General features: G+C 52.7%; 1 protein-coding gene across 3 annotated transcripts; it reads right to left on the bottom strand.

The window, feature by feature from the left end:
* Positions 1-10,275: 10,275 nt before the first annotated feature.
* Positions 10,276-16,074, bottom strand: EGR3 (early growth response 3). 3 transcript variants are annotated; one of them, XM_060653294.3, is made up of 2 exons: positions 15,399-16,074; positions 10,276-14,097 (listed from the first exon to the last, which is right to left on the bottom strand). In XM_060653294.3, the coding sequence occupies exons 1-2, from the start codon at positions 15,550-15,552 to the stop codon at positions 13,088-13,090; spliced, it is 1,164 nt and encodes a 387-aa protein (XP_060509277.1). In that variant the 5' UTR covers positions 15,553-16,074; the 3' UTR covers positions 10,276-13,087. The 3 variants fall into 3 exon arrangements, with proteins under 3 accessions (XP_060509277.1, XP_060509276.1, XP_060509278.1); XM_060653293.3 differs by lacking the exon at positions 15,399-16,074 and adding an exon at positions 15,115-15,392; XM_060653295.3 differs by lacking the exon at positions 15,399-16,074 and adding an exon at positions 14,917-15,096.
* Positions 16,075-16,221: the final 147 nt, after the last annotated feature.

A 16,221-nucleotide genomic window follows, 5' to 3' on the forward strand; every position in this document is an offset into this window, starting at 1 on the left:
CTCCCCACCGTGGGGCCTGGCGCCCCTCTGGCAGCACCTGCTTGAAAGCCACCTGTGAGTTCTCCGGACCCGGGTCAGAGAAGGAGACCGCCAGTGGCTCCAAACCACCTCTCCCAGCAACTCTGCTCATCCAAATAAGATAGGGAAAAGGCAGTGGGAGGAAATGATAGTTTCATGGTTATTTTCAGAAAGGAAACAAAAAAAAAAAAATGCAAACAGGAGCACACCCTGCATTTTGGTGCAAAATCTAGGAGTCTCAGGGAAAAGAACCGACAGTGCTTCCTCCTTCTTGTCCCCTCACCCAGATGCTGGGAAGGGGCTGCCTGGGCTGCTTTTCCTCCTAGGGAGGGGAAAGGGGTGAGAGGCTTAGGGAGCAGACCACAGAGACCCTTCCCACTAAGGCAGGCTGGGCAAGTGGAAAGCTGGGAAATTCTGGAGCTGAGGCTTGTAAGGCACAGTGGCTTGTGTAGGATTGGTGGGCCGGGAGGGTGTGTTCCAGGAGCATAGCACAGAAAGAGAACGGAGAGGGGGAGGGGAAGCTGGGGAGCCTGGGCTGTGGGAGAATTGAGCGGGGGCTGCGTGTGTTTGTGCAGGGGGCACACACACAGATGGGGGGCTGTGCAAGCTGGGCCGCACCCAGAGGGGACTGCCCAGGGCCCCACTGGCACCAGAAGGCTGTGCCTTCCTGTCCCCAGGGGGAAACTGGGCTGCGCTCTGTATCCTCTAGGTTTCCTGGTTAATGTGGGGAGGGTGCAGAGGGAAGCGGTGACCTGACTCTCTGGGAGCTTTTTCTCAGGGGCTTTGTTGGACTTGTTTGCAGACCTTTACAGGACAGCCCGCAGAGGCCCGAAGGTAGGAGGATGGGGACGGGAGAGAGTTAGGAGCCGAGGACAGCTGGTACACGGGGAAGAGGGGCATGGTGAACTAAGAATCCCATGTGGTGGCAGATGAGGTGTTCTAGAGCAAGGGCGAGAAAGAGCTGAGGGTGAGCAGACCTAAGAAAACTGGAAGGAGGCCTCAGGAAGGCAGCTGGCCCGGTGTCCCGTCTGAGGCGGGAGCAGTGTTACTATTCCCATCTTATGGAAGTGTCAGCCGAGGCCCAGAGAGGTTAGTCGCGGAGTCCAAGTTTCCATGACTAGCCAGAGAAGGAGCTGGGGTGGAGAGATGGGCGGGAAGCAAACTCAGGGCATCTGTTGGGTGGTGTAGTTGGTGATGGGAGGGACTATAGTGCTGAAGACATAGGAGTGCCCACCAGGCACTGTTCCAGGGAAGACAAAGTCAGGCCAAATACCAGGAAAATCCTGGTCCCAAGAGGCCTGTGGGGGCCTCGGAGGCTCCCCACATGGAAGGGATGAAGCCTTCCCTCCCAGCTTGCTAAACCAGACCAAGCCCTGGGACCTGGAAGGGTTGGGGAGGAGATGGAGGTAATGACTCAACCCATCCGACACAGGCTTGACCTAGAGGTGGTTGGGTAACCCAGCAGACGCTCCAATGCGGGGAGGGATGGAATAAATGGGTGATGCTCAAGATAAAGGAGAGAAGGCAGCTGGCAGGGAGGGGCCGGTGGTTCCGGGCAGCCTGCTTGGGAGGAGGATGGGGGGAAGCGCGCTTGGATTTTGGGGATGGGAGGAATGAATGAGGTTTCAGGACATCTTGGGAGGCCTCTCCTGAGATGAGGGCCCTGTAGGAGAGGCAGAGGCTCTTGGGGGCTAATATCCCAAAAGAGAGGATGCCTAGAAGTAAGAATTCCCAGGGTGGAGGCCTAAAGGCAGAACTCTGAGTTCTCCACAATCCTGCAGTTCCCTCCCCAGGGCAGTGGCTCTGTTCAGGAGCCAGCCACCCTCTGGCGCCTTCCAGTCCATGGACCCGGGGCTGATCCATGCACCACAGGCCACAGGTCCCAGACCAGGGGACCTCACTAAATGGCATCTTATACATATTTGGCTTAGGCCAGGAAGCCAGTAGGGATGGAAAGAGGTCAGAGCTTCTGAGCAGTGGCAGGTAGGATCAAGTTTGGGCCCAGGAGGACAAGAACAGAGGCCTTTTCCTTGTCCTGCCCCTGCTGGGCTGGGGCTCATCCCCCAGCTATGAGGTGGAGGGGTGGGTCTTATGTGCACAGGGTCCTGGGACCTCCAAGGTCCCAGGTCCCAAGGTCCCATCCAAGCTTGAAGAGCCATATGGATTCGCCCCTAGCACCACTCACTTTTCTGATGGGGACTTTAAGACCCAGAGGGGGACTATGGCTTTGCAAACATCATATAGCTTTGTCCAAATATCAAAGTCAAGATCAGGAGCCATGGACTGGTACCATGGTACCATGCACCATGGTACTCCTGGTGCAGTGCAGGATTACCATTTAGGAGTCCCAGAGATGTACAGCTGTTTGATGATATGCATTCTCATTGGAGGAAGATTTCAGACCCAGAAGGTACGGTTTCTAACAGTGCGGCAGGGATCATTTCTGGGCTTGTCACCTCTGACCCATCTGAACCTATATAGTTTCCTCATCTGACTTAGTAAGAAGAGTGACTTTAGTTTAGACCTGGCTCCCAGCTCTGCCTAGAATATCTGCCTGGAATATTCACCTGTAGAAGGAGAAAAGTGTTCCTCAACACTCTTCTTCAGGCTTCTGGGACAGGATAGCTCTCTTTCATAATTTTACATTGCAGCAGACCTCTCAACAGCCATGTAGAATAGGGGTATTAACCCCATTCTACAGATGGGAGAACAGAGGCTTGGCCAGGTTATGAGACTGACTTGGTCATATCTCACATCTCTTGGTCTGATATGGTTAACGCAGAGAGAAAGGCGACGCTGGGGCCAAAGCTAGAGCTTTGGTCTTTTGGCTGAGAGGTCTGAGCTCTCCAGTGAATAGCAAAGGAGAAGGAGGTGGATGGGTTGAGGGAAGGAAAGCAGAGGTTTGTGTTTGGAATTGTGGAAGTAGGATTCTAAGTGCCCACAGAGAAGAGGATGTGCGGTAGCCTTTCCTTGCAGCTCACCGTCTCAGGTCCTGGACTGAGGAACAGGCAGGGAGGTCAGCCAGAGGGATGCTCTGTGCAGACCAAGGAGAATCAGAAGATGGATCTCCCAACATATGCCCTCCCCCAGCCCTGGAGCAAGAAGAAGCTACCAGAATATAACACAGGGAAGTGTCATCTGGGTTGGACAACCTCCACCAAGCCAGCTAGGCATTCTCCAGAGATGCCAAGCTGCTGTGTTGCTTCCTGGGGCCCGTGGGCCACTGGGACTTTCTTTTCCTTCTCAGGGAAAGCAATAAGAGAGTGAGCAGCCCCACAGGGCACCAGGTGAGCATCCTGGGGTTGATCCACTCTACCTAGAGTCCAATGGGATAATTTACGAAGAGACCTTTGCTCAGCGCTTGGCATGTAGTGAGTGCCCAGTACCTTGGTGGTTTCATTATGATTGAGAGACACGTAAGAGGACTTTCTGAGACCCTCTGGGAAGTTTCCTTCCTCCCGACCCTTGCTCTGCCAGGCTCTGATTTAGGTGTCTTTCTATCAAGGACCACCATCACAGGATATCGAAACCATCTGTTTATGTGTCTGCCTCTCCCCCGACAGAAGGGAAGACCCTCGAGGGCAGGGGCGGTGTCCTGTTCATGTTCACCTTTGTATTGCCTGCGACTCCTCCTAGCCCCATGGACAGGCACGCACCTGACTCCATACAGTTTTGCTGAATTAATGGATGAGCGAATGACATGTGAAGAAGCCCTGGATGATGGCAAGTTGCCGGGGAAAGACAGACACTGAGGGGGGCTTTTGGAAAGACATGACACAGAAGACCAAAAAAAAGGAGGAGGGAAGAAATTTCTCTTTTCCAAATGAAAAATTTCTTGGACAAGTCTATAGATATAATGCCACAGCGCCAGGATTTGCAGTGAGCTCGTGGTGAGGTATACAGTGGACCAAGTGATTTGGGGGCTGTCCCATCTCGTAAATTCAAGGCTTGGGGTAGGGGTGAGAATATGACCGTATTGGAGGAACCTGGCCAGCTGCCAGCTCTTTGCCAAGGCAGGAAACATGGCCAGTCCAGCCATAGATGGAGGAAGCTGGCTCCGCAGGAGCAATTTCTGAGACCCGAGGCCCAGGGGGAGTCCCATTCTGAGACTGGGCAGCAGGAAGAGGCATCCATCTTATTAGGGACTCAGCAGTAGGGCAAATGTCAACAGGAAGAGAAAGGGTTCTCAGGCTGGGGTTCTTGAAGGAGGCAGTTCTTTCTCTCCTTGGCCAAACCAGGGTTTAGGAATCATCACTGGCCTCTGAGAGGACATAAAAGTAAGGTTAAGAAGATCGCCGCAGGGATCGGTGCAGGGAGGGGGAGTGTTGAGGCCAGAGAGGAGAGGCAGCCTGGGCAGAGGGAGAGGGCCTGGCAGCCTCACATAGACCCTGCTTTCTCCCCTTCTTCCTGTGGCTGACCCCTTTCCTCTCTTCTTTCTAGCCACTCTGGCCCCATGCAGCTCCTTGAATAGTTCAAGAATACCACCACCAGGACCTTATACTTGCTGTCCCTTCTTGCCCAGATGTCCACATGGCCACCTCTGGCACTTCCTGCATCTGTACAAAGGCCCCCACCCAGTGAGGCCACCCTAGAACACCCTGCATCACTGTAACCCCCTCCCCAGCACTTCTCATTCCGATTGCTCTGCAGTATTTTTCCTCTATAGCACATATCACAATCCAACATACGTGTTTGTTTTTTACCTGCTTCTGCCCTGGAGAAGGGAAGCTTTGTGAATGGAAGGATTCTTTGTTCACTACTATATCCCTCAACAAACAGTTACTAAATAAATGAAGCAATCAGCAGCTTTCCATGGGACCTCCCACTGATAGTCTGAATCTGAGATCCTGGCTTTTCCTTTATTGGATGTGATCTTGGAAAAGTCACAGAACCTCTGGAGGCCTCCCCCCCCCCCACTTTTTTTTTTTTTTTACCTGGAAAAGAGGGTGTTAGACTCAGTGGCCTCTTAAGGTCCCTTATGACTCTACAAATGCAGGGGAACCCACCTAAGGGGATGGGATGAGGTAAAGGCCCTGATGTCCATGCTTCTCTCATAGAACATCACTGCCATTAAAGCTCTGGATGGCGCTTCTGCTCCTAAACTAGGGTTGGGCAGGGGCAGTTCCATCAGCCCTGAGGCTGGAAGCTGAGAACTGGCCAGAAGGCTGAGGTCAAGGATGGATGACTAAGAACAAGCCTCAGATCCAGAGAGAGGGACAGACGGGAGGAACTGGGGCTGCTGTGTTTTATTTAAATCCCTGATAAGGATCAGGAAGCAGGCAACAGCCCAATGACACATTAATTAACTTTGCAGATGATACTGCATCAGGAAGGTGTTACATCCACCCATCTAAGTGAGAGAGACAAGAGGACCTGGGATGGGGTCAGGAGCCAGCCAGGAAATGGCAACAATGAACAGCAGCTGCGGCCGGGAGTGGACAGGACTTGTGTCCTCTGGGCGGATTGGGGTGGGGTCGAGAGGATCCATTTTCAGAATACAGATGTCCAGTGGAGGGCTGGAGTTGGAGGCGGGTGGTGAAGACACGTAGGTTCCCTTGACTGTATTTGAATTTGGGTACAGACCCTTGGTGGAGACAGAGCCTTCTTTCTTGCATCTGTGTTTGGAGGATGGGGAAAGGGGACAGGGTAAGGGACAAGGAAGATAAGTAACATTTGTGGAGCACCCACAATGAACCAGGCATCATACACATTGCCTCATTTGACTCTATAACAGCAAAGCTAAGACAGTAGGAAACTGAGGTTTAGAGAGACTAAGAAACTTGTCAAAGGTCACACTGTAAGCGAGTGGCAGAGTTGAGATTCAGATCTAAGATGAGGTGGAGATTCCAAAGCGGGCTCAGGGCCCCAAGGGAAAAGCCGAGTAGCTGCTGGGTTATCACAGCACCTCTCAATTCTCAGGATGGAGACCTGAGTAAGGAACAAGTGCCTCAAAGGAGACTTTCCTTAGTGCTCTTGGGTCACACAGGCACTGGAAGTTTTCTGCTTTCCTGCCTAGATGGCCTGACCTTCCTAAGCAGTGAGGAGAAGGGAACAAGGAGAAATGGAAGAACTTTAGGTACCTAGACAACCTGGAGGGGCAAAACACTGAGGAGCAGAAAGTGCTAGAACTCTTGCAGTGTGTGCTTGAGAAGAAGCCAATGTGCCTGGAGGCCCAGTTCTGTTCTGGTCACTAACCTCTCTTTGGTGGAGATAGGGACCTGATGTATCTGGGTGGGCAGCTACCCCAGAGAATACAGGTCCACAGACAAGGGTAACTTTCCCTGAGGAGGGTTGGGGTGTCCCCAGCCTCAGTAGTGTCAAACAAGTCTTTTCCTCCAGGGAGTTGAAAAATGGGAGTGTTCCTAAGACTGTAAGTAGGAACTCAGTGGGTAACTCAAATAGGAACTCTATTCAGCTGTTTACTGCATCAGAAAAGGCAGTCTGTTTCTCGTTAGGTCATGATGCCGCTGTGAAAGGCCCAAGGTAAAGATGGCTGCGGGCCCTGGGCAGGCCTCACAGGGAGAGCCAGCCTGAAGGATTAGTGATCACGCTCCATGCAAAATGAGCGGGGCCCAGAGAACATCATTGGGGGAAATGATAGGATGGGACACTTGTAGAGTCTTAGAGGCCCTCCTGAAGGAGGAGACTGTAGGCAGAGGGTGGGCTGCCTGAGGTCCATGAGAGGCATTCTGAGGCCCAGAGAGTGACTTCCTTTGTCCTTTGTTCAGGACCTTGAGAGTAGAGGAGGATATCGGTAAACCAGGGAAGCCCCATGTCTTGGTCCTATGAGAATGTTCTAGAAGCTTTCCTGGAGACAAGTCCAAGAAGCAGGATAGGCAACATTAAAGAAACCATATGGTGGCCAAACTCCCACCCAACCTAGAAGTGAGAACGTTTTGTTCAGTAGCCAGCACCGTCTAGAACCTCGTATTCTCTAATTCTTCTTGGTCGTGGCTTTGGGCCATGTTCTGTTTGCATTAGTTCCTTAGTAAGATTGCCCAGAAACCTTTCTTCTAGCCATCTGCATGTTTTCTGGAAGGGTAGAAATAATGTTTTCACACCCAGGTCAGTGGGCAGACGAGCACTGTGCCCCCGGTGGCCAGCAGAGGTGGTGGCAGGTGGCGGTGTCCCAATTCCAGGAGCCAGACGAAGTAGCCATGTTGAGGATGGGGAATGAGGATCTTAGGCAAGCGAGTCAGGGTCTGGTCCCTTCCTGCCTTGGCATGGACATGTCAGAGACTTTAGTGCAAGTTGGGGAAAGCCTCATCACACTGCCCCCAAACCTGGCCCACCTCTGTTCTTTCAGAGGCTGTGAAAATGATCAATTGTTGAAAATATGAGAGATGGGGTAGGAAGGAACCTTCAAGCAAAATGAATGGTGAAGTTTCAAAAGCTGGGATGTTGGGAGAAGCTGACAAGACCAGACATGTTTCTGGCCTCTGTGGATGACTGATGGAGCAGTGACTGTTCGTAGCATCATTCCAGGGTCTGGTGTGGCCAAGGGGCTCTGAGATTCACTTGGCTCTTTCCTCTTCCTCTGGAGACCTCATTCCTCTCTGTGCACAAAGAATGGGTTTTCTAAAAAAGGACCACTTAGGATAGATTTAGGATTATGACCTATTTTGAAAACCTCATGGCACCTTTTAGAAAGTCATTTTCTCCCGATCATTAAGATTTTGCCAGTATGACTCCCAGTCTTTGGGACACACAGAGGCCTCCTACTTTCCCTCTGCTTATTATCCCACGACACCAAGGGAGCCAATCAAGGCCAGGAAAGGGCAGCTCACAACCCCCTCACCTATGGCAGGCAAATTCTGGATTAGTAAAAGGGATTAGTAGCGACTGGCCATAAGCTACCACTTTGCTATCGTCAGAATCCACCTTGCTTTCCTTTTGATATACTTGAGAACAATACATAGACACACACTTATACACACTCATCACTACTGTCACCACCATTTAAAAACATACTCCATTCTTTGCCCTCACTTGTCACAAAGTATCTCATTTGTACCCAACCCTCTTTCCCTGAGTAAAATTTTGCAGAGTCATTGCCTTCAGTAAGCTGCTCCAGAGGTGTGTGTGTGTGTGTGTGTGTGTGTGTGTGTGTGTGTGGAGAGAGAGAGAGAGAGATCTTTCCATTTCACCCCTCAACACCTTACAGGTTGCTTCAGACAGAGCTGTGCCTCTACCTCTTCTACACTTTTATGCTTGATTTTGCTCCAGGCAAAGCTTGCATTGATCCTTTCTCATGATAGCTCCATCCAAGCCAAGGCTTTCCCTCTGCCATCTCCCTACTTCATCCCTAAAGTTGAGGGTTGAGTTTCCTCTCCCCATATTTACAAAACCCAGGCAGGTTGGGTTGCTGGTATGATGCTATCTGGGACAGTCTTATCTAGCTATAAAGTATGAATCAGAGATTACACCACACAGGGCTGGTGCCAGCCAGGCGGGCTGCCATATTGTCCAGTAACCCAGTGGTTGAACCAGGTTGGGTTGAGTAATATGCACCAATGGGAAGTGAGTTTATTAATCATGCAGCATAGTACACTGTTGACGAAAGTGTAACTCTGAAGGCCTGATGTGATTGGAGAAGGTGCAGGTGGGGCTGGATGCTAACTATGAAGACACCCAGTGACGCTATCTTCCTCTGATAATATGCACTTGAAAAACACATAGAAATCTGGAAAGGAAATGTCTAGTTTAGCATAGAGGTGGATTATATGCTCAATCATTAGGACTTTTCAGCCATCTTGGATGCCCTTTGTTAACAAAGGATACCTCCTTGGGGCTGTAGTTGTTTGGAATTCTGAAAGTTTCATGAGGTGAGAGAAGGGAATTCAAGATGGCAGCCAGTGACCTGGAATTGTGTGGGTGAGAAAAGTTAAGATTCCATACTGCATTCTCTTTATTGATCTCTCACTTCAAAAACATTCTTTTCTAAGGCCACAGCCTACCACCTCCACCCTGGTCTGCCCTCAACTTCTTGGTAACTACAGCCAAACAGAAATACCACCCACATTTTTCAGTGTGATGGGCCTGACTGGGGCGGCAAGAGAAGTTCCTGTCACTGTATGGTTTCTTCAGGCATGGAGACACTGTCCCCCAGTTGCAATGTGGTGCTACATTTACATAGCCCAGTATCAGACACCAAGCCCCTAAGCTTCAATGAGGCAGATGATATGCGAAATACATGACACAGAAGCCCAAGTGAGTGAGTGTTTTAGAGGGCAGGTAGGAAGAAAGGGAGAAGATAGGACTGATCCGTCCAAAGACTGTTCTAGAACAAGTCTCAGGAGGGTAGAAGTTTCTAAAACCTAATGGGAAATAAGGTGAGGGAGCAGGATGGAGACGGGGACACATGAAGAAAGTGGAGGGTATGTATCTCTTTCAGAGAACGAGAGAAAGCTCTAGGGCTGGCAAATAAACTCAGTTATGAAAGGGGAAGGTTCTGGGCAAGGAAGCTCATAGAGTAAGGGAAGTATCACTTTTATGGGAGATAGAAGTTGTATGATGCAAGGGGTTAATGCTATATAAAATATTCCATGTATGTTCTCCAAATCCCAAATATTCTTTCTTCTCTCAGAAGCATCGGATCCCTGGGTAGTTCATAAGAGCAGCTTTTTCAGCCAAGACCATCTTTCTCAGGCAGCTACAAACAGTGAGGCCTTGAGAGTCCTGTCCAAGTGGGATTGAAGTTGTATAATTTTTAAATCTGATTTTCCCCAATTATCTGACCACAGCAGAGCCTCCAATCTCTCTGGTTATCTTGCCAACCTTGAAGAACCCCTGTCAAGTCTCCACCTGTTTTTCAGGCTTCAAAACCTTTAGCAAGAGCACTACTCAGTGTGGCTGTAGTGACTCTATAGGGTCCTGTTCTGGTGCCCCTGTTACCTCGAGAGAGATAGTTCATAAGCCAGAAGATCCCCTCCCTTCCACCCTCAATACCCATTAGAAATCAGGAAGAAAGGTTCTAGAAGTTTCCAGTCACTAGTCCTGATTCCCATGAGTTTATCTGATCTGCCTAATCTCTCTGGCGGTGTGAGACTCCCAGAAGGGTGGAGGAGAATCCTATCCTCCTAGAACCACAGTAAACACTCGACACTGGACTTGAAACACCGGAGCGCGCAAAATTCTGACCAGCTTCTAACATCGCCAAATTCCTTGTTTTACATTGAATTTACAGAGCAATCACAGCAAAACCAGGCATAGGAAGCTACCGAGCCAACCATCAGCCAAAAACAAAACGAGACAAAAAACAGGCCAAACCAAAACTTTATACTATGAAAACAAGAAATAAAATAAGGAGATTTATAGGCCGGCTGATTGTCAGCAAACACAATATATTTACTGTATTAGCATTTGCTCACAGTGCAAATGGTACAACATTACACCATTTCAATATTTCGGTTTTTAAAAATGCTGTTTTCATTAACTATATTATATTGGCATAACAATGTGACAAAGGAGCAAATGAAATATTGGTGAAGAATTTCACCTTTTCACAATATCAAGCATATTTTGTTAACCTTAGTATAAGGTACTATAAATCCAAGAAATAAAAACATCCACAAAATATATTACATCTGGTTTGTCTTTTTCTAAGTACTCAACTTTATACAAAAGTCTTTCAAAAAATATCATTCCCCATAGGTTTTCCTGTTTAAAACCTGATTTTTTTTCTCTCAGTTCACATAAGTTAGAGTGCATTTTCTTTTGTTGTTTTTTAAAACATGCAGACATATAAAAAATCTGGATAGCACAACCTTTTGGCAACAAAGTTATTTTTCTCTTAGTTTAAGCTTAAATGTCTGAGAACAGTTTTATTAAAACAAAGGAAAACTCAGATGATCATGCAGTGGCATGCATAAACCAGAAGGAGCAAGGAAAAAATATTAAAGGATATTTGATTCCTCCTTCCAGCTTTGAAGTGACCAAAAATTTTGTTTTTAATAATCATCACATTATAAAAAGTATTCAGCAAAATACTGTCTCTGCAAAGAAAGATTTTACCCTTCAGCTGAAAAAATATGGGCCCTCCTGGCAAACTTCGTCCTCTTCTCTCTCCTTCTACAAAAAGTCCAAGTACCTGGAAATTCACAAGCCCCCTGCTCTTTGATTTTTTTTTTTTTTGTCCCTTTCACTAGACTCCTTTTAGTATTATTTATCCACCACCAAAGAAAACAAAAACCAAAAAAACAAAAACAAACCCAAAAAACAAACAAAACAAAACAAAACAAAAACCCGGTGCTTTTTTTTTTTCTTAAAAAAAAAAAAGTGGGAAACGCATAAAGTGACTTTAAAAACAGACATTCTGTAAACTCCAGACCTTTGTTCCTTCTCTCTGGGCAGCTCAGTGACCACACGCTAAGAGGGAACAGTACATTCAGTCAAGACTGTGCTGGAAGCTGTGTCAGAGAGCAACCTTCCCTACTACTCCAAAAGAGTCACCCCTGTGTGGGGGGAAGTGCTGGGGAGGAGGGGGTGCCTGAGAAGAGGTGAGGTAGGGTGGGGAGTAGGTGAGACCGGGGTATGGAAAAGATATGCCTCATTCAGCAATATGGATTAATGCAAAAATACCCATATCTTTGAGGAAAATTTGGACAGAGATGAGTGCATGTGTGTATATGTGGGTATACATACATACATATATATGTGCATGTATACATACACACACCTATGTAGATACAATCTCATCAGTTACATTTTTCATAAAAAATAAATCATTTAAAGCTTATATACCTACAAATTCTCTTTATGCCGGTGCACTGCACTGGATAGCCAAGTACCTTAGAGATTTTATTGTGTGTATGTATGTTGTATATATGTATATATGTATATATGTGTGTATATACACCTACATACATACACACACACCCCAGTACATAGATCTGAATTCTACCTGTTGTGTTGGGGATGGCAAAGGATGAAACATGAGCCTGCTTTCCCATCACTGGGGGGGGCGGGGGGGGGGGCGGGAGGAGAAATGGGTATGAGCGAGAGAAAACAAAAAGATGGTAAAAGGTGGCTGGTTGAGGCCTGCCTTTCCGGAAGAAGATTTTGAAAGAGATGGGAGAAGGCTTAGAGGGAAGGGAGTGGAGCGGGAGAAAGGGCAGAGGGCAAACTCAGGAACGTAGAGTTTAAAAAGTGGGGTTGAGGAAATCTGTTGGTTAAAAGGCAGGCTTAGTGATGGCCGCTCCTTCTCCCCGCAGATCAAACTGCCCTGAGGCCTAAGAGGGAAGCGCTCGGAAAAGGAGGGGTGCTGAGAGGCCAAACCCTAAACGGCGGTAGCAGCACCGCGGCGGCGGCATCCGAGGCATTTCTGTAAGAAACATTATTTCCGAGCAGATGGAAGACCGTCTCATCCGGCCACGTGCAGGCCCCCAACCTGGGACATTCCCCCAGCGGCCTGGGGACCCGATGTGGGGAAGAGTTTGGGGTGGACACAGCCCAGCTCAGCTCAAGAGTCACACACACACACACACACACACACACACACACACACACGTGTGTGCGCGCGCGCGCACACACACACGCACACACAGAACACTCACGCGAGCACGCACACTCGCGCGCATCCCCGCACGCAGGCGCGCGTGCGTGCGGCGGGCAGCAAGCTCTGCGCTTTGGTGCGCTCCTTACCCCCTCCCCCTCTCGGGTCTTCGAGGGGGAACCGAGGGAGACGTGGGGGGAACCGTGAGGTGCTTGGGTCGGGCGAGGCTTGGACGGGCCCCGCCTTCAGTCCCCCGCAGGTCCTTGGCGCGGCCCAGCGGCCCCAGGATCAAGACGATCCGAACTGAACAAAGCGGGCTAGACGCCACCTTTCCGCCCCCACGCCTTGGTTGGGGGGGGGGGGCAGCGAAGGGAGGGCGCCTCCTGCCCTGGCCCCCGACCGTTGGCCGGTGTGAAAGGGTGGAAACGGGGGACATCGAAGGGGAACAAGGGACCTTACGTCCATGGAGAGGCCAGGGCGCGGCCCCTGCGCCTCCGTGGCTAGCTTTCCCGCTGCTTTCAGGCGAGCAGCTGGGAGACACTGGAGGGGAAAAGTGGGGATCTGGGGGCCGAAGCCTCAGGCGCAGGTGGTGACCACAGGGGCCAGGGACACGGGGGGCGCCGAGGACGCAGAGGGCGCACCCCCCTTCTCCGCCTTCTTCTCCTTTTGCTTGAGGTGGATCTTGGCGTGGCGCTTGCGCTCGTCGCTGCGCGCAAACTTGCGCCCGCAGAACTCGCAGGCAAAGGGCTTCTCGCCCGTATGCGTGCGGATGTGAGTGGTAAGGTGGTCGCTGCGACTGAAGCTCCTCATGCAAATCCGGCATTGGAAGGGCTTGTGGCCCGTGTGGATGCGCAGGTGCCGGGTCAGCTCGTCCGAGCGGCTGAAACGGCGGTCGCAGCCCTCCGCCGGGCACGCGTGGGGCCGCTCGTGGAGCGGGGTCTTGCTGGGTCGGTTGGGATACTTGCGGGGCCGGATGGGCTTGAGCGTGAGCGGCGGCTGGGGCAGGCTGCCAAAGCCCGGGTGTATCTGCTTGTCTTTGAATGCCTTGATGGTCTCCAGAGGGGTAATAGGGGGCGGATTGACCCGGATGGGGTCCATGCCCTGGAAGGGCTTGTGCTCCGGAATGGAGCCCATGTCGTTGGGATGGTGGTATAGGTTGTAGTCAGGAATCATGGGGAAGAGGTTGCTGTCCAAGGCCGGCTTGGCCGATTGGTAATCCTGGGGGGAATAGGCGAGCCCAGGGTTGCCCTGGGGGTCGTGGAAAGACACAGGCTCCGAGTAGAGATCACTGCAGTTAGAATAGGGGGGCAGCGCCGGATACATGGCCTCCACGTCGCCCTGCGGTGGCTGCACCATGCTGGCCGTGGAGGTCTGCGTGCTGAGTGCCCCTGAGGCCGGGGGCACTCCCAAGATGCCGGCGCTCATGAGGCTAATGATGTTGTCCTGACACCAGTTGGAAGGGGAGTCGAAGGCGAACTTTCCCAAGTAGGTCACGGTCTTGTTGCCGGGGGCTGGCTGGAAGGAGCCCGAATAAGAGAGTTCCGGGTTGGGCTTCTCGTTGGTCAGACCGATGTCCATCACATTCTCTGCGGAGAGCGGGGAAGAGAGGGGAGGGGTGAGTGAAGCCGAGACGGCTCCCGGACCGGGGCGCCCGGGTCCTTGCTCAGGTGTGGAGGGTGCGGCCGGGTGGAGTGAACAGCGCATGGGGTAGGAGGACAGCTGCGCCCCGGCGCAAAGCGGGCGGTGCCGCGCTCCCGGGCGCAACCTGGATACAGCAAAATACTACGGATCGGGGTGTGGAGTGGCTGCCGCACACACACCGCACACGCCGCGCACACACTCACGTACCACACGCACACACGCGCGCGCGCGAGAAGCATTGTTGTTGTTTCCGAGGTGGGGCGGGCAGGTAGCTGCAGCTACAGGTAGTTTCAGACCCGGAGCGCGCTGGGCTCTCGCTCTCTAGCGCACACAACTCGGCCTCTTCCCCTAGCCCTGTCCGCGCCGGGACGCCGCGCCTTTCCTGCCCCGACGAAGCCCCCAGTGCGCACCGCGCCCGGGTCGCTGACCCGGAGCGCTCCGACGCTTTGTCCTCGGCGCGTAGAGGGGTTCTGCCCGCAAAGGGAGCTCTCCCGCAGCCTTCCAGGGCCCCAGCCTTCTCCAGGCCCGAAGGAGCTTTCGGCTCTTGCTGGGGGGGAGAAAGCCCAGCCTCAGCTAGTGAGGGTGGAGGGCGGCGGAAAACCGGCCCGTGCCTCTATGGCGGGAGTGGCCACTCTTCCCAAGCTCTACGGCCAAGGGATCGCCCCCCGTGACGGCCCCCGCGCGGGTGGACCCCCTCCCTCTCCCCGCCGTCCCCACACCCCCACGGCGTTGCTGAACGCCCCGGAAAGGCAGCGTCGCAGTACCTCTCCCACCGCGGGGACTCCACGCCGCACATGGCTCCATCCCGGGTGGGAGGCTGAGGGAGTAAGGAGGGGGGGGGGGAGCGCGGGTGAAAGGGACGCTGGGCTCCTCCCGGGAAAGGGGGCGATAGCACCACGCCTTGCGCGCAGCCTGGCGATCGCGCCCCTTAAGTGGAGAACCCCAGAGCCGCTCGCACCTACCTCCCTCTGGTCGGCGGCTGCCCCCACCCGGGAGAACCGAAGCCTCTATCGTGGCGTCGCCAACCGAGCCTTCCCGATCGGGGAGGGCGGGAGGAGTGGGTGGGAAAAGCAACTCGCCCCCTGGAAAATTCCGAGCGCGCCCCCCATCTCTCCATCCATCCATCCATCCATCCACCATCCATCCATCCACCCATCCATCCATCCATCGATAGCTCGTTCCCTCCTCCTCTTCTCTCTCCCTCTCCTTCCTCGCTGCCTCGCCGCCGCCTCCCCGCCGCCCTTACCTGTAGCCATCTGATTGTAATGGGCTACCGAGTCGCTGCTGCCAGAGAAGAGGTTGAGCGCGCTGGGGATCTCCTCGGGGTACAGATTGTCAGGCAGTTGGTTTAGCAAACTGCTCATGGTCACCGGCAGCTTCTCGGCGAGTTTGCCGGTCATAGCACTCCCGAGCTGCCGCCGCCGCCACCGCCGCCACCGCCGCCGCTCGCTCCTAACGCAGCTTCCAGGCAAGCGGCATCGGAGAGGCGATCCGTGGTGCAGGGGAAAAGCATGCGAGAGGGAAAGTTCGGGGGGAGGGGGAGGGAAGAGGGGAAGGGGTGGGCCAGGGGAGGGGATCTTCTCTTTTTGGGGTGGGTGGGAGAGAGGGCAAAGGGGGGTAATCCTCTTGGGTGCCTCAGCTGGTGCCTTAAAGAGGCTGGGGGGGGGGGGCGTGTGCGGGGGGTGGGGGTGGGCCTGGGCTGGGGGAATCTCGGCCCGAGGGGTTGGAAGCGGCCTCAGTATTGATCTCACAAACAGATGCGCGCCGGCGGCCCCCCCGCCCCCCGATCCGCCACCGCCACCGCCGCCACTGCCGCCGCCGCCGCCTCTGCCGCTGCTGCTGCCGCTGCTACCACCACCACCAGCCCCGCCGCTTCCTAGCAAGCTCACTGCTGCCCAAAAGCTCCCAGCCAGGGAACTCCACCAGCCTATTTATCTGAGCCCCGGGAAAGCTCCGTGACGTAGCTGCCCATATATGGACAGACAAAGCCCAGCCGAAGGGGCGCGACGTCACAATGGAAGCTCCTCACAATGGAACATTAGAAAGCAGGAAGCGGGCCGCAGCCAACG

This window comes from Panthera onca, chromosome B1, assembly GCF_046562875.1.
Source record: "Panthera onca isolate mPanOnc1 chromosome B1, mPanOnc1 haplotype 2, whole genome shotgun sequence".
Taxonomy (NCBI): Eukaryota; Metazoa; Chordata; class Mammalia; order Carnivora; family Felidae; genus Panthera; species Panthera onca.